This window comes from Oculina patagonica, chromosome 3 (genome assembly GCF_052425735.1).
Source record: "Oculina patagonica isolate OP01 chromosome 3, crgOcupat, whole genome shotgun sequence".
Taxonomy (NCBI): domain Eukaryota; kingdom Metazoa; phylum Cnidaria; class Anthozoa; order Scleractinia; family Oculinidae; genus Oculina; species Oculina patagonica.
The window spans coordinates 13,477,546-13,500,565 of NC_135760.1; the positions used below are offsets into that span (position 1 = coordinate 13,477,546).

The window sequence follows — 23,020 nt, forward strand, 5'->3', positions numbered from 1 at the left end:
TGTAACGTTATTCAGAATTTTTTTTTATTTCTGATGTCTATTTCTGATGTCCACTGCTCACTATAACAACTAAGCAACCCAGATATATTAGGAAGAATGAAGTATTGTAGCTTAAAAATTGTATGCATTGAAGTATTTATACCAGATTTGTTCTGATAGCCTGTTCTCTCAGACTGAGTGACTGTAGCAAAACACATACAGTACGCTGCGGGAGTCAGTTCATTATCGTGTGTAATCAGATAATAAATTCTTTTAAAATATCTCTTGCGTTGGTTGAAGAATTCAATCAGTGTTCTTAAAATTGGGTTTATGGTTTAGCTGTGCAGTGGTTAAGCACCATCTTAAATATGTCCCAAGAATTCAGACCATGGTGGGTCTAAATGTTCAGCATTTACTCTCTTTCTGTTACCTTAATGCAACTAAGTATGTAGCTATGTCTTATAACTGTGTAAGTAATATTTATAAAACGAATATCGTGTTCATGCTAATAACATTATCATAGATAAAACTATAGCTAATAATATTATCATAGAAAAAGTGCTTATTAATATAATTTGTATTCATATTGTACCACCGGCAGGTAAATCTTAGAACAACTTTTTTCCTTTTTTCAATCTTAAATGGAAGAACTTTTTTTCAATGACAATAAATACAATTCGAACCTACTTTTAAATAACTTATGAGACAATGTCACCACATATAAATAACTAAATAAATACCTAACAGCAATTTTTCATCTACTATAATAACTGAATGAGCAATATTGTGTATGAATGCAGGTGTGAAACCAGCTACTGGGTGCAGGAAGGCCCAGCGAAATATTTTGCAGAAAAATTTAACGATATCATTAACTTAGTTTACAATGACTGCATGACTTGCAGTTTTTTTCTTTTTATCTTTGTATAAAGAACATGTGATAATTAAACATGCTTGCCTGAGGATGTTCATTGTGGATACCTTGATTGATTGGTATATCATTGTTTCAGTGCCACATAAATTTATTCTTTGCACAGCTTATATGTTTTCCCTTCTAACTTTGCATGAGTACTAAGCTGCTTTCCAACATTGGACGCACTTGCCCACACGTAAAGAGCAGAAAACTTGAATAATTATTGATTTGACATACCCAGTTTACAACCAACAAACATGAAATTGCACTAAGCAACAAGAATTATTCCAAAAACATGAACAGGCAAACATGTTTTATAGCACCGTAGTGTCACATATAACAATATAATGGTACAATAAATTGTTATTTATTATCGCTGGGGTGGGTGAGGAATTGGTCCATGCGGAGCATACCCCTGTTGTCCTGGGGGTCCATGGGGCAATGCTCCACCCATATTCTTGCCTGTCCATGATTCCATTTTGGGACCTCTACTCATTATGTCCTAAAAATAATACAAAACAAAGTTAGCCAAATTAGGGGGAATGCACTTTATCAAGGAACAAAAAAAATATACCTCACCTTTAATTATTCCCTTTATACAAAGGGCAGCGGACAAATGTCAGACCAGATCAACTCTGATTGTTGATTTGAATAAGAATAGCATCTATTGTGCATTTCCTCATGCCTGAATGAATAGCTGCAATTCGTATTCAAATCAGCAATTCAAGTTGATTTGATCCAGCTTGTCCCTGCCAATTTTTAGATGGTAGCCTGCGAGCAGGCTCTTTATTCGGGGGCAATGTGAATTGAACTCTTCGAGCGCCGAATCTATTCAGGGGTAATGTGAATTGAACTCGCGCTTTGGGCTCTGTTGATGGTCACATGTTCACAATAACTTTATCTCTTATCTTCCATACAAACCTGATCTCTCTGAAGTGCAAGGCTAAATTTTCAACTCCATACTTATTTTTTAGAACTAGCCTGTGTGCAGCCATCCTGCCCCGCTCAACACAGGCTATTTTAGAATTTTACTTTTGAAGGAAGATATGAGTTATCACAAAGGACGGCTGATAAGTTAGGTCGTGGGACAATGAAAAAACAATTAAAGTTTTTAGAGGTGAACAATGTTGCCAAAACATGATCACAGAACGCTATTTTAATACACATTTCCACTCACCATATTTCTGCCAAGTGCTTGGCCACTGGCATGAGGCAGCGATCCATGGGATGGACCAGGTGGGCCATAATTCATTTCCATGTCATACACCCCTCCCTCCATGGGACCTCTGAATGGAGCATCTTGGTTACCTCTTGTGGAACTAGGAGGGCATGGTTGAAGTGATTGATGGGCTGTCATGTCACGTGGACTGCGCGGTGGTTCAGGAGTTCTCGGTCTTTCAAATGCACTTTCATTACGATCAAAAACTTCTCCATGATGTGGATAACCTTTAAGGTACTCTGCTTGTTTTCCTATTCGAGGGCTAGATGGGGATGGCTCAGGAGGAGCCTGTCTTAGGGGCCCCAGGCTACCATGTTCCCAAGGGGCTGGTTTCATACCACGGGGATCCAAAGCACCTAGTTTGGCAATACCAGGAGGTCCCAAACTAGGAGGGCTAAGAGGGGGTACAATTCCTCTTGGGGGTGGGAGAGGTGACACCATTTCAGATACTGTTGGTCCCTTCTGTTTCTTCTTTTTAGTTTTGTCTTTCTTTTTCTTAGAAGGTATGGCAAGATTCTCTTGTTCATACTCTACAATGTCCTCAGCATCAACAAAGTTGTTTTCTGTCTGTAACTGTGAGAGTCTCTGTGGGTATTTTGGGGGTGGAAGAATATCTTGAGCAAGTTGTCTTGAAGGTTGATTTGAATTCTTGTGGGAGTCTGGTATGACCTGTCAGAACAATCACACAAACTACAATATCAGAGAGTGATCCTGAGAGTAAATCAGTAAATAGCAAAAAAGAAGGAGAGAAAAAAGATAACACAAAAAGTGTAAGGAAGAGTCAAAAGGGGGGGGGAGGGATAGGGGGTTTTTGTCAGATTAGAATGGTAGTAAAGAAAAAAAATTATAAAACAAAAGGTAAAAAAAAAAAAAGGGCTAATAATCATGGTGATGATGATGATGATAATGACGACATACAACAATGAAATATGGTCAAACCCTATTTATAAATTGTACACCATAGTGATACAGAAACTGTCCATACAAACAAATATTTGACCCTATTTTGCAGATAGAAAAAAATACGAGCTAGGGAACCCAGGGGGGGGGTACTGGATTTTAAGTGAGGGGAGATCGAATGGGAGCAAAAATCAAGACAAATAAATAAAAAATTGACCCCTCAAAATAATATCAACAGCAACATGATTGTTTGTACTTATCACAGAACACACAGCCAAGGCACTACAACAAATCCAGATTGTTTTGAATACCCAAAAACACCCGGAATCGAGAATTCAAACCCAAAAAAATCCTCGATCATCCCCGTCACTTGAAACCCCGAGTACCCCCTGGGCTAGGGACCAAAAACATTGTGCATGATAAAATAGGTGTTAGTACAAAAAATGTGGTTTGACTGATTCAGAAGTTAATTTACCTGAGGTTGTGAGTCCATAACTTCTCCTCTCCTCTGCTTTTGTTTGCTGCCTTCATCTGGGTAATCTATTAAGTCCTCATCATGAACTACTTCCTCATTATCACTGCCAAGACTTGACACACTAAGTTCAACACTAACACTGCAGTTATCAGCATTATCAGGCTCACTATGTACACTTGACGCACTTCCATGACCTTGCTGCAAACGTGTGCTGGAATATTCCAAGTTCTCCTCCTCGCAATCAATCTCAATGTCACCATCCTCCATGTCAATAATCTCCTCCTTTTGATCCTCCATGTCAAGATTACTTACGACAACTAATATGTTGCCATCTTCAGTCCTCATATCAAAACTCGGAGCTTGATCTACTGACTGTCTGGAATCACTTTCACTAAGAAACCCACTTTGCCTTGTTAGTGTACTCTGGCGTTTGTTTGTGATTGAAGGCCTGTTCTGTTTATTCCTGTCATCTGCATTGTTCAAATTTTTGGCGTCACTTCTTGAATCTTGTTCTTTCTTTTGACAACTTTGCTCATTTTCTACAGACGAATCCACATGTCCTGAGCCACCTTGCACTTCAAAACCATGAAGGTCTGACACGTCACAGTTCTGATCATGGATAGACCCTCTGTGCTGTTGTAATTGGTCGTTTGTTGTTGAATTAACTGCTTTGATTGTGGGAGCAGATGCCTGTGGCCTTGATGTATCAGTTTTGTCATCTTGACTATTGAAGAATAGGGTTATTTACATTTGTTATTTGAGTTAGTAAGACTCCAAAGACATATCTCCTCTACACCTGGGGGGGGGGGGGGGCACTCCATATATGGGCTATATACGTATGTGCCGCTGTGAAGGGTATGGTTTTTAAGGAGTTTAGTCTGGGATATGGTATAGACATCAGAGAGTTTTGGTCTAGAATAGGGTATTTTTTTTATTTGCTGAGAAACTGATCAGTGGTATGAAGAATCAAGTCCAGAATAAGAATAGAAACTCGGAAGAGGAAGATGCTTCCCTAGACGTGCATAAAATCATCGTGACAACATTGTTGACAGATGGTTTCCATTAAAAACACTTATACTGATGCATTTTTAAAAAAAAAACAAGTCTGGAATAGGGTAGGGATTTTCAGTATCTAGTCTAGTATATGGTTGCAAAACCAGCTGAAGATGGTCTGGTATAGGGTAAGGGTTGCAGAGTCCCAGCGACACACCCCGACTCAAAAATATACAAGGTGCCCCCCCCCCCCCCCACCGGGCCTCTACACTACACTTACTTGCAGCCCTTAGCACCAAAAAAAAATATGAAATTAACTATTTGTTGCTTCCAAAACTAGTTGCTGATGTCAAACTTTATTTTGCTTGAGTTTACGAAGTAATAGTCTTTACAATCTGCTTATCCTACAGATTTGTATTATGGTTACAAACATGAAAATTTTACATGTCAAGAGCAACATTACCAAACAGTTGTAGTTCTAAAGTAAAACATCAGTTCCTAGTCTGATAAAATGATTTGATAAATATATTAAAGTGCACCTAACCCCCGAAACAATACTTTCAAAATTGATTGTACATGAGTTAGAGAGTTGAATGGTTAAATATTTCTTCATCTCAATGTTGCGTTTTTAAGTTATGAAGGTTTATTTTTCCAATATGTTAATGAGTATGACGTCTACCCAGGCTTTAAAGCATACTTGTTTTGCTTATATCATTATTTACTCGCCATTACCAGACACCAAATTTACAATAAAAATTGTGGAAATTGCGAGTATTATGATAATGCTTTTTAAATACTGCTTGTGTGAACCAGTCAAAATCTGTATATTGAATGAAGACTGGGTAGACGTCATACTCATTAACATATTGGAAAAATAAACCTTCATAACTTAAAAACGCAACATTGAGATGAAGAAATACTTAACCATTCAACTCTCTAACTCAAGTTCAATCAATTTTGAAAGTATTGTTTCGGGGGTTAGGTGCACTTGAAAAAAATTATAAAAAATAATAGTAATCAGTCGATGTTTGTTGACACCATTCTCAAGACTAACAATAAAATTAAATATGCGATGTTGTTAAAAAGTTTCAAAATTTGCATAAAGCAAAAATTCCTAGATAAATACTTTTGCATGATATTGCATATTTATTTATTTTTTGTTATGAAATTTAGCGATATAAAATCACGACGTTTCGACCTCTCCGAGGTCATTTTCAAGTGCGAATAAAAATATAAAAAATTAGCATAAATATATTAAAAATAGTAAAATAGGCAAAATTGTCACGAACGCTGAAATGCGATAAAATATGTAAAATAAGTGACAAAATATTAATGAAGTTAAAAAGGGTTAAAAACTTAAAAATACAGAAACAATAAGAGTAATTAAAAAGAAAAACCGACCTAAACAAATTGTTTTGCGCGGATGGAATCGCATTGTTTGTTCAGAGTTGGTTTCAGTTCTTTGATAAAAAACATTTCATAAATAAGGCAGTCAAACTTGCTCTGACACTTCTTCAAAATTCTAAAAAACTGCGCAATGTCATCTGGGGCCATACCGTGTTGTTCCTTGAGATGATTACCAATGGTTGATCCCTTGTGTTCTTCAATTCGTTGGTGAAGATGTCGGCACGTGTATCCGACATACCCTGCATCACACAGGTTACACTGAAAATTATACACAACGCATTGTTGATTCACAAGGGGTGGCTTGTCTTCCCTCACTTTGATTTCATCCTTGATTTTCCGACTCGTGTACATGGGGCTGATGTCTACCTTGATCTTCCGGCTGAGGTCTCCAAGCTGTCTGCGGACCGAATTTGCAGATTTCTGGTCTTTGAAAGGCAGCACAATTCTGATTGGGTCTTGCTTCTCAAGATCGTTTTGTTGGGTAGGTGCACCCTCGGACACTTTAGACTCAATAAATTGACGGATGGTAGACTGTACAAGTTCTTCTGGGTAGCACAGATGGGAAAAGGTCACTTTGAGGCGTTCACACTCTTGATGAAACAATTTCCACGAAGAAGAGAGCTTGAATGCACGGTTGAGCATGGTGTTCAATAGTGATCGTTTATATCTTACATCCACATGGCTATGATAGTGTAACAATAGCCTGGTGTCCGTAGGCTTTCGATACACCTTCGTGTCTAGATGGCATCCATTCCTGATGATATCCATTCCCAAGAAGGGGAGTCTGCCATTTTCTTCAAGCTCCATTGTGAAGTTGATAGAAGGATGACTGTTGTTTAATGTAATTAAGAGCTCAGAGGCTGTTTCTACATCAGGCATTGCGCTAAGCGTATCATCGACATAGCGTTTGTAGAAGGCAGGCATCTCGTTTCTGGTTTCTAATTGTTTCTCGATGTTGCACATGAATGTGTTAGCCATGAGAGGTCCCAGTGGCGAACCCATAGCAACACCGTCCACCTGTTCGAAAAGGCTTCCTTCGAACTGAAAAAGCTGATTTTTCGTCGCAACTCGTAACAACTCAACGAATTGAAGAACACAAGGGATCGGCCATTGGTAATCACCTCAAGGAACAACACGGTATGGCCCCAGATGACATTGCGCAGTTTTTTAGAATTTTGAAGAAGTGTCAGAGCAAGTTTGACTGCCTTATTTATGAAATGTTTTTTATCAAAGAACTGAAACCAACTCTGAACAAACAATGCGATTCCATCCGCGCAAAACTATTTGTTTAGGTCGGTTTTTTCTTTTTAATTACTCTTATTGTTTCTGTATTTTTAAGTTTTTAACCCTTTTTAACTTCATTAATATTTTGACACTTATTTTTACATATTTTATCGCATTTCAGCGTTCATGACAATTTTGCCTATTTTACTATTTTTAATATATTTATGCTAATTTTTTATATTTTTATTCGCACTTGAAAATGACCTCGGAGAGGTCGAAACGTCGTGATTTTATATCGCTAAATTTCATAACAAAATCTATATCCAAGAAGTTACTTGTCAGGATTGCATATTTAATTTTATTATTAGTCTTGAGAATGGAAACGTTGACTGATTAGTATTATTATAAAATTACACAACTTATTCCTAACTCACAACAGTGAAGAAGTTAATCACAGCCTTAACAGTTTTACCTTTCTGTTGTATTGAAGGGTGTGGACATAAATGCCTTTTTTCCTGTATGGTGCTCATCGTACTGTGAGTGAGCTCTGATCACCATTCCACAATAGTTGAGATTTTTGTTATGAATGTAATCAACTGCAGTGGCACCAAAACAGTCCTTTACCAACAGGTCTCCTGCAACAAATGTTTCTTTTTTTAATTATCAAAATTTAATATTTCCAAGGTCACATTATGCATAGTTGGGTTTATTTGAATCTACTGATCTAAATATTAAAATAACTAAGGCCATCGGAACATCTGGGATGGGTAACATTTCCATTCAGACAGGGAAAAATACAATCTCAGTAAATGGCCCAGTTCACGACAAGCCTCTCCTAGCTCAGTGGTCATTGCGCCCAACCAGTATCCCGTATTGTTATGTCAGATTTTTCAGGCAAGTACTTTTGTGGTTCGGACAGACCTGTAAAATACACAAAATACACTTGTCTGAACAGACAAGGAAATTGAGAAGAAGGTTTCTTGCCCTGTTATTATAGTTATTTTTATACTGGATAGCATAGTTGTACTTATATATTTATAGCACTTGTTGTACAAACCTCCCCTATCAAGAAAGAAGTTCACAACTTCTCCTTGACCACAGATTGCGGCAAGATGAGCTGGAGTTCTTTTTGAGTTATCATTATCCTGAAGGCCTTCTATGTTTCCTCTAACTTCAAGAATCATCTCACAAGCTGCTGTATTCCCTGTCAGTTAAGGTTAATAACAAACACTTAAATCGTCTGTCATGTTGTGATATGGAGATGAGCTCAACCTTCATGTAAAGCAACCTCTGTTACTGGTATGTCAAAATTTTTCTGGATAGGCATGATCCCAGGGGGGTAAAAATACTCCGGCTTGTAAATGACGGGGATGATTGAATGAAGGCAAAACTCAGGACCCCAAAAAATCCCTAAGTCTTCCGACATTACCCAAAAAAATCCCTGGGCCAAAAATAACCCCCCAAAAAATCCCTTGTCAAATTACCAGGAGGGGCAATAATATAACACGAAGAAAATCATAAAAAATTGAACGCCCGTGTTTGTTTATTCATCATACCATAAATACGCCAAGGCACTTTAGTTCGTTTATAATATCCAAAAAAATCCCTTATTTAAATCAATTTGCCAAATTTTCCAACCCAAAAAAATCCAGGAATCGAAAATTTCAAACCCAAAAAAATCCTTCGATCATCCCCGTCATTGTGGCAAAATAAGTCCAAACAGTCCAGGAAAAACTGAATAGTTGCTAGGAATACTAGATTAGAGAAGTGTTATAAGTGAAAATTATTTAACAGCTATTATAGCTGTTAAATAATTTTCACTTATAACACTTCTCTAATCTATTGCTTTAGTTTGGCAGTTAGCTATCTAACCTACAGTTACTGGTTAAGTAATTAATCCATATAATGGCTTATAGTTAACAAATCATTGCAATTTACTGTTAGAATTATCATCTTTTCTCCTCTTTACCTTTTTCAGCTGCTGTATGAAGTACCGTTTTACCATCATTGTCTCTTAGAACTGCAGACTGAGGTGTTAATAAAGCCTAAAGATTTAATTTAAAACACTGGAGATCAGTCACTGAGCAAAAGTAACAGTGTTAATGGTAGTTCACAATTTAGAATTTATATCTGAAACTTTACAGTAGCATAGTGTGAAACAACCTTGGTGTGTACAGTACTACGAGGCTGCCTAACAAAGATTTTGTTGTTTCTTACAGTGACCACACTTATCCATGACAAGGTTATGCAAAATCCAGATTCATTCAACATGTTTTTTGCATTTGTGTATAGTTGGCAAGCTTGAGTGCGGACTGGTGGATATCTACCTTAACCAGGTTGAGTTATGACATTGCCCTGCATCACATGCACTTTGAAAAACCTTATTACATTACACAAACCTTCATAAGACTTTGCATTGTACCTCAAGACACTGCAGTGATCCTGCTCCTTTTACAGCCCAGTGGATCACAGATTGTCCATAACAATCTGTATCATTAAAGATCGCATCTTCCTCTGGGTCAATTCTGGACAGTGCTTTTTGTAACAGTTGAAGATTTTGAAGCTGATCAAAGTGACACGCCCACATGGCCGGCGTCAAACCTTCACAGTCCACAGCATTTAAGTTTCCTCCAACCTGAAGTAATAACTGCATGGGAAACACATAATAATATTAACAGATTGTGAAAGTTATTGTTTTAGTACCTGTTTACTATGTAACTACAAAGATGAAGCAAAAACTAATTGTACATTCAAAAAAATTGGGTAAGCACTTGTGAGTTCTGTCCTCTAAGAGTTGATTTCGATGTATGGTTTTCTTCCAATCAAATTCCTGAAATTTTAACTAGCCATTTTGGCTAGTGAAAGCCCAGAACCTTACTAGCCAAAACTGCATTTTTACTAGCCGTAGCGTGTGGCTAGCTGGCTATTATAAGTCTTGAACCCTGGTTAGAGACAAGTATAGCCAAGGTATATGAGGTATAGCGTATTTACTCGAATAAGCGCCCCCCCAATAAGCGCCGCATTTGGGACAAAAAAGTTAATAAGCGCCGCCCCCAAATAAGTGCCGCAGTCCCAATGCGGCGCTCATTGGAGGAATTTCGTTTAACTAAGAACAGCACTACAAGTCCCACAAAGCAACTCTAAAACAAACTTGGACATTTCTTTCCATCAAATGTAATTGTTTTACCACTCGCCCATTAATTTTTTTATCCAACATTCTTACAATACGTAGTTCTGTAAATGTTGTGAAGGCCACGGACTTTGCCAAGACAGCTAGCACCACTTCTCTCTTCAGCAAGAGACGAATACTGACAGTCAAAAGACGCTATTTTCAATTGCTGTAAAAGTTTAGATTTGTTGTGACGTCCAAATTTTAAATAAGCGCTGCCCTCAAATAAGTGCTCTTGAATAAGCGCCGCATTTGAGGTGCGAAAAATTTAATAAGCGCCGCGGCGCTTATTCCAGTAAATACAGTAGTGTCACCTTAACATTATCCTCGGAGGTACTGGCAGCTGCCCAGTGAAGTGGCGTCCTTCCCTGATTGTCTTCAATGCTGTGAGAAGCCTGTGATGAAGACAGAGATAATAATTAACCAGACTGAAATATTTTTTCACTTGAAAGGACATACATGTATGTCCTACTAAGACACCATCTTGGCCAGACAAAACAAAATTTTGGTCGGACAACACCAAAGACAAAAGGTTGGATTTTATTCATCGTTTGCCGTTAAATGATTTTTGATCAAACAATTGTCCGGACATCATGTCCGACCACACTTGGGATTTCATCGGACATGAGCAAATTTTGGTCGGCCAAGGTATCCGATGACCGACTGTTATTTGCAGCCCTGCAAACTAAGAAAAATAAAGAAAAGACACAGCATGGCAAGGATTGCATACCTGAATGAGTATTTAGTTTAAATTACCTTATTATGGAGTAGCAGGGTCAAGGCTGCTGTATTATTGATATGTGCGGCAACATGTAGGGCTGTTGTGTTATCTATATACAAACAAAAATACAGAAAGAAGAAAAACATTATTGCGGTTTTCAGAGATATGCAAACTCTGAAATTTAATCCTCCACCAACGGTTTACGCTTTTTGTTGCCGTCAAACATCTTAGCGAACCTTTCTGGAAACAGAAGTTCACTTCAACTGGGTCCAAAGGTCACGTCTGTCAGTTATGATTGGTAGATTTCGATCCATTTCGTTTGTTTCTGTTTTTCATGGTTTGTTGGCTGTCGCTATAATTATGATTGACAGCAGTGGAAAACACAATCGTTAGTTGGATTTTGAATTTCAGAGTTTGAGTATCAATGAAAACCACAATAGCAAGGAGTTGATCAAATTTGTTTGGCAAAATAAACATCAACTGGTGTATATAAATTATTAGTCCTCTGATAAGAATTTGCTTATAATTAACATCAACATTTATTATTACTCTTGTACAGATATAACCTTAAAAAATAGGGCAGTTTACCATTTGCTTGTAGGTCCAAGTCACAGTCAGCAGTAATGAGTATTTCCAGGCACTCTGTGTGGCCAGGTGTGTTTCCATGAACACAGTACATTGCGGCATTACGTCCTAAACCATCCACTTGCTGAACAACTTCTGGATCTGTGAAACATGATGTCACATAATTTTGCATCAGTCAATTCCAGCAGTGTCCATCCCCCCCCCCCCCCAGGCATCCGCGGGGCATTTCCTAATGTTGCCCGCCCTGAGGGTGGGGCATTTGCGTACCTCAGGCTGACCCCCGGGCATTTGACACGTGCTTTCAAAACCGTGGAGTGAGTCGCGTTTTCGTGATGGAGGCGTTTATAGGCCAAGACGTGGACTACAGTGCAGATTAGCTAGTTCATGAAGGACTAGAGAAGCTCGTGGATGTTCGTGGATGTTTTTAAAGGTATATTTTCTCAATTTTAGATATTTCTTCATTGCTAAGAAGCAACAACTTGTATTATATTCTTAAATCACCTATCGAGAGATTGAAAACAATCAACCCGGGAGCCGGGTATTTGTCCGGTTCCTTCATCCCCACCTCGGGGAATTTGCCAATTTTTTTTAGAGAAATGCTAATGCCCGGGGGTTAGCCCGGGGGTGATGGGCACTGCTGGAATTGACTGATGCATTAGCGTGCAAGGGTATCCAATATCAGGTATCCAATTTCAACAACTTCGAATTAGATACCTGTAACTGGGCACCTTTAATAGGACAATTACCCGGTACGTTAATTACACCGATAAAAATCTACCTTACCATCTGTACATATATCAACATTCAAGTTCTCCTTACATAGTGCATTTCCTTATTTAATATAATTTATAATTATATGTAAATCAAATTAATAAGCACTTTTGTGTAAATGGCAGGATTCGATATGTATCAAGACATTTTCCCTCTTAAACTTTAATTAGACTTGCTGCTAATAACATTTTGATCGCAGAAATTCGGTATTAAAACATCAAGCTTTTTGTGTTACTCCATTAAAAAAAAGCAAATAAGCTTAAACTTTACTGATAAAACAATAAATTTTCACATATCATCTAATTGTTTAACTGATTTTACCTTTGTCTATGAGTTCCTTCAAAAATTTTGAATCTGCTGATTTTGCAGCTTGTAACACGAGAGGAAGAGAAGAAAATTCATTCGTGCCAAGACTTGCTGAGAGTCGGGGTGATTCCAAATTGTACCACTTCCATTCGAACGGATCAGGGATTCCACAAGCAGGGGACACAGGACTCACACCACCATTTAATATAAGACTTCCACTTAATCTTCCATTTAATCTTGGTGACGCACTGTTTGAAAGACTCCGGCTGCGGAGTTTTTTGTAGTATTGTTGCAAGTAGAACAGAACGAGATTCATGGAGTCCCGCAGTTCAGCTGTCGTTTCTTCGCACGAAAGTTTCGAAAGAAACTCCTGAATAAGCCCCGCTGTTTTTTGAAAATCTGCAAAATTGAAGATGACAAATATCAAACAAACTTATCTATAAACCAATTTGATTACATTAACAACTGATGACATAACAGGAAATACGTTACCCCGCTTTTTTACGACCATCGTCAAAATTATCGTTGCTTGCACCTTGCGAAGGCTAGGACGCGCGGGAAAATATTTTTAGCAAACTTGACGGATTGTGAACCACCGCCATCCTTAGCTTACTTTCTACCACAATTATATCCCACGTAGTAAATTCTTAAAAAAATCCCCTTTACAACAGTACGGTGTTACTGCAGAGAGGCCAATTTCACGTAAAAAGCTGGAAAATTACCAAAACCCGAGATCGATCACTTTTTCCTGGGAAGGAAAACAAAATTTTGATCGCTAAGAATTGTGGGATTAACATTCGACATCCTCAAGATGGCGGCGTTTTGTACAAAATCCAGGGCTTTTGCCTTGGCTATTCCACGTTGTTCGTGTTGTGGTGGTCATTGGTTATCCAAGATGAAATATCGTCTGTTCTCCAACTATGAAACAGAAGAGAGAAGTACGCATTTTGGATACAAGAGAGTATCCGAACAAGAAAAGACCCAGAAAGGTAGACATCAGTGCACGGTCAATGTGTTCTGTTTTATACTTTCTCTTTTCATCTTTCTTTTGGCTCCAATTGACTGGCAGCTATGAATTGGCGAACAAACATCCAACATTTAGTTGACAAATATCTGACCAGATAAAATATGCAAAAAACCTTTTGAAACAGCACATGGTGTTTGCCTTGGAAACACCACCACTCCCCCACCCCCTACCCCCTACCCCTCCCCTTATGCTTTGGAAATTCTAGTTTAGCCAATCCTTTCTTTAAAAAACTTTGGCTTTTGAAATTGCTCTTCTAGGAATTTCCAGTGTTGGACATTGACACTAAATATATGCCTTTAGTTAGACTTTTTATAATGGCTCTGGGCAAAACATCCAATAGATTTTCTTGAGACACAACAGGTGACAATCTTTCACGTTTTTTCAGGTTATCAAAAGAATGCAAATATAAACTTCAATTAATGTTTTTTTTTTGTCATTTCTCCATTAATATATACTGCAATTCTGTTTTTTCAGTTTACAAGGTGTTTGAAAATGTAGCAAGTTCATACGACAAAATGAATGATGCCATGAGCTTAGGAATACACAGATTGTGGAAAGACAGACTTATCAGGGTACTAAACCCCCCTGTGGGAACAAAACTGTTGGACGTTGCTGGAGGAACAGGTAATTGGTACGTAAACTATCGACATACTCACCAATAACATCGAGTGAACTGACAGCCATAACAGGTGTTATAGGACGGATGCAACCCTTCATAAAAGTCCTGTTACTGACATGTAAAAGAAAATTGGTTTCAACTTGTTTATAATCATACTTGGCAAAGTGGTTTTTAAATTGGAACCCTAGCACCCAAGCCACTAACTATTTGTTTTGTTGCAGGTGACATTGCATTTAGGTTCCTTAACCATGTAAAGAACAGATCACAGAGGAGTAGACGAAGAACAGAAACTGCTGACGCTCATGTAACTGTGTGTGATATCAACAAAGCCATGCTTGATGTCGGACAACACAGGGCTGCAAGATTCAATCACTCTTCAGGTGCACCTACATGGTACTTAAATGTTTTCAACTCACTTGCAGGTTCAAACCCCATAGGATATTTTCAATTAATGCTTTAAAGATTGAAGGTATTGCTTTGCAACATAATTTTTGCCACCACTGGCTACAACAGAGTCCCAAAATGTTTTGGCTATGGTGCCAACCAAGTTACAAGAGGCAGTAAAATGGAGATTAATGCATAAAATATCCTTGGAACAATCTCTCAATTAACACTTAAAGAAACTATCAGGGGTGGATGGACATATCGTATTTTCTCAATTAAACGCCCCTGGCGTTTATTTCAAACTTGGCTCTGTGGATCTGGCATTTATTTGAACGGTGCAGTTTATTTGAGCAAAATGTTTATTAAACAAGGGTTTTTAATCATTATTTGTGACATGAATGTATCTTGCTATCATACCTTAAGCATATTACACCTCAAATAAATGCCTAAAAGGCTTACTTACCACTCTACCTGGGAGACCCGGCATTTATTCGGGGCCCGGTATTTAATCGAGAAAATTAGGTATATAAGAACTATAACCTGTGACACAACTGCAGAACGAAAGAACGCTGTTTCTACAAAATTGTTCTGTACAGTCTTGACAGTAATGTAGAAATTACAGTCATTGCAATGAGCTTGAAAAAAAGACTTAGTGTCGCCTTAGAGGTGTTGCTCATTAGACTGAGTTATTTCTTTACTTGTGGTGCAGGGATATCATGGATTCAAGGGGATGCTGAAGAGCTGCCTATAGCAACTGCGTCATACGATGCTTACACAATAGCCTTTGGGATTCGAAATGTGACAAGAATACACAAGGTTACACTTCATGCATGTTTACTCATTTATACCTGACTCTTCCTTTCAGTGTTTACAATTTAGACATAATTTTAAGGATTTGAAACTTTTAAGAGTGCATTCTTAAACTATCCTGTGTTTAATTCTCAGGCATTGAGTGAGGCATACAGAGTTCTTGCACCTGGTGGAAGATTCCTGTGTCTGGAATTCAGTGAAGTGAAAAATGAGCTCTTGGCTAGGTATAATTATTACAATAATTTATTAATTAGTTATTTATTTGTAATAAATATTTTTATATTTATTGGTTTAAACTTTTAAATTTATTATAAAATACCAACTGCTGAAAAAAATTGCTGGACAGGCACCTCAACTTGTTTTACTAGTGGATGCTACTGGGCTTAAAAGCTGCCCTGCTACCAGTGTCAATTCATTGAAAGAGGGAGGGGATCAAGGGAACTCTGCTACAGTGGAACCCCGATATAACGATCCTCGATATAACAATATTCCCGATATAACGATGAATATTCTGTGTCCTGTCAAAAGTTACAGTAAAGAGTATGGGACAGAACCCCGATATAACGATCTTCGATATAACGATATTCCTGATATAACGACCAGAATTTAGTGCACCGAACGTAAAATCTTTCCCGATATAACGATATTATCAGTACTCAGTACCAATTTAAGCAAAACATTGAATTTAACACAATAACCTTACAGTAATCGAGTAATCTCTAATGTTTCTGCCAACAGCTTTGTACAATTATATACGAAAATGATACTGTGTTCTAAGCCTCTTTATCAACTTTATCCTCTTTATCCTCCTTGTCATTCAATAGTTCTCTAAGTTTCAGTATCTTTGATTAAGTTAACCCCGATATAACAATTTTTTTGGTTATTTTACGGCCATATCGTTATATCGGGAGTTTCGATATAACGATACCTCGATATAACGATATAATTTTACTGCTCCCTTGACATATCATTATATCGGGGTTCCACTGTAGTAGGGTGCAACAATATTATTGTAATCCACAAATGTGGGTTTCTGGATGTTTATTACTTATATTTTGTAACTGTTTTCTGACAGTGCTTATGAGAAATACTCCTTTGATGTGATACCTGTTATGGGACAGATCATTGCTGGAGACTGGAAATCTTACCAGTATTTAGTGGAAAGCATCAGACAATTTCCAAATCAGGTTTGTTTATTTCAGTTTTAATCTACAGTAGAACCCCGGTAACTCGAACTTTGGATGACTCGAACAACCCCGCTAACTCGAACATACTTCCATTTCCCTTGGATTTGAACTCACTTTTAAGTCATTTTTACTCGGTTACTCGAACTCGGATAACTTGAAAACCCCGCAAACTTGAACTAAATTTTGTTTCCCTTGATCAAAATTTGGGTCAAATTAAACCCCGATAACTCGAATTCCGGTTCTTGCAACTCGCCACGGTTGCCCATTGATTAGAGCAACAAAACAGATCACCTAATTGACAGCCCTTTTCCACTCTTATCCTAAGAATTTATGATCGTATTAGAGTTTCTGACAAGATAAGTTTAATTTGCACTGTGCTGTATACTGAGGTGCTGAAAAATCAGTAAGCTATCAGTTATTAACTTGGCAAATTAAATAACATTCAATCTACCCCGATAACTTGAAACCCCGCTAACTCGAACAGTTTTTCGTTTCCCTTCAGAGTTCGAGTTACCGGGGTTCTACTGTATCTATTGTATTACTGAGTTACCTTTATTTTCTTCTTTCATCTTATATTGACAATTTTTGTTTTGTGAAGGGAGTCATTATTTCCAAAAAAAGGTCTTTTACCAAGAATAAGGAAGGGGCCTGGGGCCCTTCCCCTAGAACCACCACTGGGTACCCACTGCCTCCTCCCAAATAAAGGAAAGAAGGAAAACAAGAAATGATAACATATGCTGCAGTTATCTAACAAAGTTTGTTGCAGCTGTCACTGATTTTTGATATTAAATTTTGTTTTTCAGGAAGAATTTGCAGGCATGATAGAAGATGCTGGATTCAGCCATGTGACTTATGAGAACTTAAGCTTTGGAATAGCAGCCATTCACTCTGGCTTTAAACTATAAACTGGCTGCTTGAGTACCAAAAACTTTGAGAATGAACTTTTCTACACTTGTTAATGTCAACTGTTATCAAGAAGCTTTTATTAGATCAGTATGAACAATATGGTGTTAGATAAAAAATAAATAAATTTATTTGCAATTGCTTAATGACCTGACTTGTGAGTTTTTTTTTTGTATATTGGCCTGCAGAACAGCCAGTTAATTTTGTCGGTCGCGTGAAGCGCTGCCTGTTCTGCAGGCTATTTCTACATAGGCATACTTGGGGAGGGGGAAGGGAAGAAGGAATCCCCCCTTTTCCTTTCTCCTTCTCTACCAACATGGATGCTATGCAGGTCATTTTTAAAATTTCTTTTGATTCTTGCAATGGCACAATTATGCATGCTTCCTTTGTTTTGTTGTTTCATGTTTTCGCGAAAAAACCTCCAGCATAGACAGATTGGGCTTACATGTTTACATCTTGTGGCCACCAAATTAAGATCATGGGATGATTCATTTGGGATGTTATTGTGCTATTTGTCACATGCAACTGAGTGCGTGGGAGTATGTACAAATGGAACAATTGTAACCTCCCAAATGAGTCATCACATGCTCTGAATTGGTTGGCAACAAGGATGTAAACACATTAGGAGAATCTGTTTATTCACCCCGGCCCTTAACCACCATGAAGACTTAACACAAGAATTCCTAACATTGACTTGATGACATTTTCCTTGACCAAAGAAATTTAATAAGGGAACCTTAATTAGAGTTTAAAAATTATTACTTGTCAAAGACTACAGACTGGTAGTCGAAAGCTTGTTTTTAATCAAATTTTTAACCAGAGATCGCATTTTAATTTTTATACATCATTAAAAAATTGACACTTCAACTGAACTAAAGCAAACTTTACAATCTTTAATTTATTACATCTGAGTTCTTTTTCTAAAAGACACAACATAGAAAATGGACAGCCAATTAGTATAAATGTTTGTGTACAGATAGTTAGCCATCCCTTCAAGCATGCATGGCAACAGCTGAAATTCAGGTCAACAGTGTTGTTACAATGTTGGTATAACATACAGGGGGTATATGTGCGTTTCTGTTATAAATTTTACCACTGGATTCATTCTAGAATTATTTATTTTTTTACAAAGCAAATGTAAAACAGAACAACAAAATGATCTTTGCCTAGGCTTGACACGGGCATATAGCGTGTATTCGTACGACTCTACTACATCATTGTATATTAAAAGCCTGAAAGTCTTCTATAAAGCATATAAAGGGCGACCGGCGACCTTGTCTCTATCGTTTTACAGTATTTTCTTATGGAAGTTTAATTAACCGGACTTAAACAGCAGCACGGCTACTTGACCAAGGTAGAAATATATGAAATGCTTTGTTTCATGGGTCACATATGAACCAAAGTTCCTTCCAACAATACAGTGCCATGTAGGGTTGTATTTCTTGTCAAATTCTTTCTTGATGTAAGCGGCGATGTCTTTCTCGATGTTGAACTTTTCCATAGCTTGTGTAGCGCACTCGACTGCATCTTGCTGCATGTCCTCCGACATGTCGGCATTTTTGATTACTGCTTTCCTCTCGGTCATCTGGAACGAAACGCAAAACGTTCTAATTAGTTTTCCACTCCATGCACCTCCCTTTTAGCCAGGGTACCTCCCAAATGACCACGCCTATGGGGTAAGCAACAAAGGGGAATGAAAAAGAACCAAATTACTTACCCTGTCTAAAAACAGTTTTCCGCAACTTTCACAGATCTTCGCCACCGAAATTCTCTTTCTCAAACAACTACCTCAAACAAACAACATCGCTTCCTTGGAGTTTTTGACCCACGCCGTGAAACACCCAATTAGTGTAAACCGAATTTCTAATTGGTTGTTTTATGCAGACTATTTCGGCGTCCTATATCGACCCAGGATGCATTGCGGGAGGAAAGCGTTGCGTGACATCCCAAATAATGGTTGCGAAGGAGACGACAATTTGTCATATCTACAGATACTGGGATCTTGTTATATCCGTTTACCCAAAAATGTATTTAAAAAGCTAGATACAACTACAGTGTATAGCTCCATTTTGCACTGGGGCCCATTTTATGGAATTGGAACATTTCGTGACATGGTCTGATCACGCAAGGTCACGCAACAAGACATGCGTGACCTGATTGGGAAGTGGGAAGCACCTGTTTTCGCAACCCAGTTTTCTGACAGTTTAGCCAGGCCTTATGTTTCACAAGAAAATGATGTGCTATGTTTCTTTAGCACGGTTAGCGCGCGAGAAAAAAAAAACCCTGAAAGCTGATTAATTAAGAGAAACAAACCACTGCTTGAAGTTTGAACGACTGACCTTGGCACTTGCTTCTACAAAGGGTCAACGCTCGAAACATCGGGCTTCCATGATCGAAACAGCAGTTTTTTCGTGCAACATTAAGATATAATTTTTTTTAACATTTTTATGTGTTAGATCTACGGAAAAATCATGTGGGGAAACATATAGTGTTAGCACTCGCTTCAGTCAGTTAGCATACGCCATGCTTCCTCCAAACCATACAGTCCACACAGATTGTGCACGTCAGAGATCCACTCAGTAGCAAGTGCTGCCTGGAATCTTTTTTTATTGTTTTATGTATTTGAAGGAACTTGGAACATATTTCCCAATCGCTCGGCCAATTAACACGATTTCAAATCCAGTCTTCTTTCCAGTTCCCATTTTTTTTATATATAATAACAATTCTTTGAAAAATCATCAAAAATTTTAGGAATTGTATGGGACCTTCCATTACAAGCCTGTGATAGAACTTTTAGATTGCACGAATTCTCAGAAATAACGGTAATAAAATATTGCTGAAGCGCTGGTTTTCAGAACATGGCATTCAAGAGAACACCTACCACTTTCTTTCCAGTATACTAATTAGGAGTGGGATTAACTTATAAAGTCGGTACCTCGCGAGGAATGAAAATAGCTATGGGCCACGCCCACAAAGCGAGATGTTGGTAACTTTTAGGGGATAAAACTTTAAAAATTAACAATCGAGCTTTTGGGGTCAATTTTTTTTCTAGTATTTCCCACAAAAATACCTCTATCCCGAGTTTAATCATGATTGTTTACCTTTTAAAAGAAGTACAGTGGAACCCCGCCTTACGGCCACCTCGTAATACGGCCCCCCGTTATTACGGTCACTTTATTTTGTCCCGGCTAACGCTCATACTTTCCATAATAACACCCTATGCGGCCACCCCGTATACGGCCAACGGCCACATCTGAATCCAACCGTATTCCTCACCCCGAGTACGGCCACCGAACCAAATACCCATTTTCGATCAGTTATGTTTTCCTCAATGTACGTGCTGATGAATCTCATAGCACTGCGAGTGGTGATAAATAAGTGAGAAGTGGAAGAGACCCGGAGGGGAATGACCCACCCGGCCCCCCGTCGGCCCCGGCCCGGGGGCGTTAACGGGGTTTCACTGTAACCTTAATTTCTTTTGGGATGTAAATGAAACACGACTGTTTGGTTCATTCCACTGGAAAATTTCTGGGACAGATTGATCTTCTGAAAAGTTATTCCCCGAATACATAATCATGCTCATTTTTTAACCTTTTGCACTAGTTCCAGGCCTTTGGTCTTGTACGGCCATGCCAAAAGATACAGTCAAGGGATTGTATAGTTAGTTAATAATAGTTGAAAACTGCATAGCGTCTTTTATACTAGAAATAATTGTTAATGTTCCAAAATGACGCTAAATGGGGGTATAAAACTGCTTCGACGTTTCGGCAATACTGCCTTCTTCAGGGTGTATAGTTAGTGTCATAGCTCAAGCAAAACCTCGAGTTAAGTGTTAGTTCTGGATCTGTTGTACAGAACAAGCAAATCATTTTATTTGAAAGGCAACCCCAGTCTATTGGAGTAAAATTGCAAAAACAGCAAGGATAAACCTGAAATAATAAATTAATTTTATTGAAAGTAAGGACTTTCCATAAATATCACTTATCACAGTTTCTAGATCTTAAAGAAAACAAATATATAAAAAAAAACTGGTGTTTCACATCAAATGGTTTATATTAGTATTTGTAACTCGCACAAACTTAAATAACTGACTTAACTGCAAAATATATTTACAATAAAACAGTTTCATATACAGATTTCATTGCTGGACAGCAGTTCTTTCTATTCAAGTCTTCAAGTTCAACCAGACTTGAAAAGAAGCACAGCAACTTGACCAAGGTAGAAGTATATGAAATGCTTTGTTTCGTGGGTCACATATGAACCAAAGTTCCTTCCAACAATACAGTGCCATGTAGGGTTGTATTTCTTGTCAAATTCTTTCTTGATGTAAGCAGCGATGTCTTTCTCGATGTTGAACTTCTCCATCGCTTGTGTAGCAACCTCTATGGCATCTTGCTGTATGTCCTCCGACATGTCGGCATTTTTGATCACTGCTTTCCTGTCAGACATCTAAAACAGAAGGGAAAGAACAATCATAACTCTTGTTTACAGCACAGCCATTATTTTACAAATACAGTCGAACCCCCACTTATGGACACCTTCTGTAGGAGGCGATCTCTGCCACATATAAACACTAACCTCTCAGAAGTGGACACCTCTCCAAGGGTGCCTGCCTATGGGAGGTTTGACTTTATACAGAGGAAGACATATCTAAGTCAAAGATTCTGCCAAAACCTTTTTTCTTTTAAAAAGCTATTAGGTGAAAGCTTTTAATTAATTAATCAGAACAAGCAAAAAACATCAAAGGTTATAAAATCTGCCTGAAAACCTTGCAATACAATTTTTGTTTCCATGGCAACCAGGGTACTTTCATTTTCCTAAGCTAATATCAGGGTACGATTTTAACAGGAAATGTAAAAGAATGTTGCAAAAATACATAAAACACTTGTGCCAAAATCTTTCTTATACCTGACATCAAAATAGACCAATGTGATGAAGACATTTTAAGCTTTTGTACATACTCATAAGAGCCTACAAAAAAGACAAACTTGTTTATGTAATTTTTAGCTAATCAAACCATATTTTTGGCAAACTTAACGACAACTTTTAATTTTATTTCGTTAATATGCGAGGAAAAAATCATGGCCTTGCATGTCTTCATAATCAATTTAACACAGCGAAAACGCAAGATCGAAGACCGTCCACAGAAGTTTCTTGAGTTACCGTACCTAAGTTAATTCGGCTTTCTATACTTTCAAGATACATTGTAGACCTGAAAAACTGGCATTTTAGTAAAAAACAATTTACCCACCTTGACTTGAAAATTATTTCAATCGCAAAAGATAACGCCAAAAGAATCGAAAAGTCTAACGTCCCTCGACAGCACTGAACACACAAAATACTTTCGCCTAGACGCTTCATAAAATAGTTCGCTTCCTGGTTGTCTCTGATTGGATACTGCTCTCAAACGGTACAATTTGATTCGTCAAAA

The 23,020-nt window shown here is 37.9% G+C and overlaps 4 protein-coding genes and 1 pseudogene across 6 annotated transcripts in view; 1 reads left to right on the top strand and 4 right to left on the bottom strand.

Moving 5' to 3' along the window:
• On the bottom strand, window positions 1–13,405 carry LOC144646737 (uncharacterized). The gene is made up of 12 exons (XM_078506420.1): window positions 13,152–13,405; window positions 12,675–13,058; window positions 11,586–11,723; window positions 11,033–11,106; window positions 10,591–10,671; window positions 9,530–9,754; window positions 9,077–9,152; window positions 8,165–8,311; window positions 7,580–7,742; window positions 3,484–4,207; window positions 2,067–2,777; window positions 1–1,391 (listed from the first exon to the last, which is right to left on the bottom strand). The coding sequence occupies exons 1-12, from the start codon at window positions 13,168–13,170 to the stop codon at window positions 1,260–1,262; spliced, it is 2,874 nt and encodes a 957-aa protein (XP_078362546.1). The 5' UTR covers window positions 13,171–13,405; the 3' UTR covers window positions 1–1,259.
• On the bottom strand, window positions 5,878–6,987 carry LOC144646800 (uncharacterized). Its single transcript, XM_078506490.1, has one exon. The coding sequence runs from the start codon at window positions 6,883–6,885 to the stop codon at window positions 5,878–5,880; it is 1,008 nt and encodes a 335-aa protein (XP_078362616.1). The 5' UTR covers window positions 6,886–6,987.
• A 34-nt stretch (window positions 13,406–13,439) lies between the features above and the next one.
• LOC144646781 (2-methoxy-6-polyprenyl-1,4-benzoquinol methylase, mitochondrial-like) overlaps window positions 13,440–23,020 on the top strand; it is a 120,745-nt gene continuing 111,164 nt past the window's right edge. Inside the window, exons 1-7 of one of the 2 annotated variants that reach the window (XR_013569477.1) lie at window positions 13,440–13,648; window positions 14,161–14,310; window positions 14,527–14,685; window positions 15,399–15,505; window positions 15,635–15,723; window positions 16,575–16,686; window positions 17,490–17,665. Coding sequence is in view for 1 of the 2 variants with exons in the window: in XM_078506467.1 (XP_078362593.1) it covers window positions 13,471–13,648; window positions 14,161–14,310; window positions 14,527–14,685; window positions 15,399–15,505; window positions 15,635–15,723; window positions 16,575–16,686; window positions 17,490–17,591 (897 nt within the window). In the remaining variant the exon portion in view is untranslated. Of the gene's footprint in view, window positions 13,649–14,160; window positions 14,311–14,526; window positions 14,686–15,398; window positions 15,506–15,634; window positions 15,724–16,574; window positions 16,687–17,489; window positions 17,736–23,020 lie in introns of those variants that run through there. The other variant, XM_078506467.1, reaches the window with a different exon arrangement.
• On the bottom strand, window positions 18,370–19,432 carry LOC144646716 (dynein light chain 2, cytoplasmic). The gene is made up of 2 exons (XM_078506399.1): window positions 19,307–19,432; window positions 18,370–19,174 (listed from the first exon to the last, which is right to left on the bottom strand). Exon 2 carries the CDS (start codon window positions 19,172–19,174, stop codon window positions 18,905–18,907), a length of 270 nt encoding a protein of 89 aa, XP_078362525.1. The 5' UTR covers window positions 19,307–19,432; the 3' UTR covers window positions 18,370–18,904.
• Window positions 21,514–22,992, bottom strand: LOC144646717 (dynein light chain 2, cytoplasmic pseudogene; annotated as a pseudogene). The gene is made up of 2 exons (XR_013569469.1): window positions 22,841–22,992; window positions 21,514–22,038 (listed from the first exon to the last, which is right to left on the bottom strand). The product of XR_013569469.1 is annotated as a dynein light chain 2, cytoplasmic pseudogene (transcript).

Excerpts from the sequence above, each read along its gene's own strand:
- LOC144646800 (XM_078506490.1), bottom strand. The coding sequence starts at position 6,885 with ATGGGTTCGCCACTGGGACCTCTCATGGCTAACACATTCATGTGCAAC.
- LOC144646737 (XM_078506420.1), bottom strand. Across the intron at positions 9,755-10,590 it reads CCTCCGAGGATAATGTTAAG|TTATTACTTCAGGTTGGAGG; the intron begins GTGACACTACTG and ends TTTCCCATGCAG. Across the intron at positions 2,778-3,483 it reads TTATGGACTCACAACCTCAG|GTCATACCAGACTCCCACAA; the intron begins GTAAATTAACTT and ends TTGTTCTGACAG.
- LOC144646716 (XM_078506399.1), bottom strand. The coding sequence starts at position 19,174 with ATGACCGAGAGGAAAGCAGTAATCAAAAATGCCGACATGTCGGAGGAC.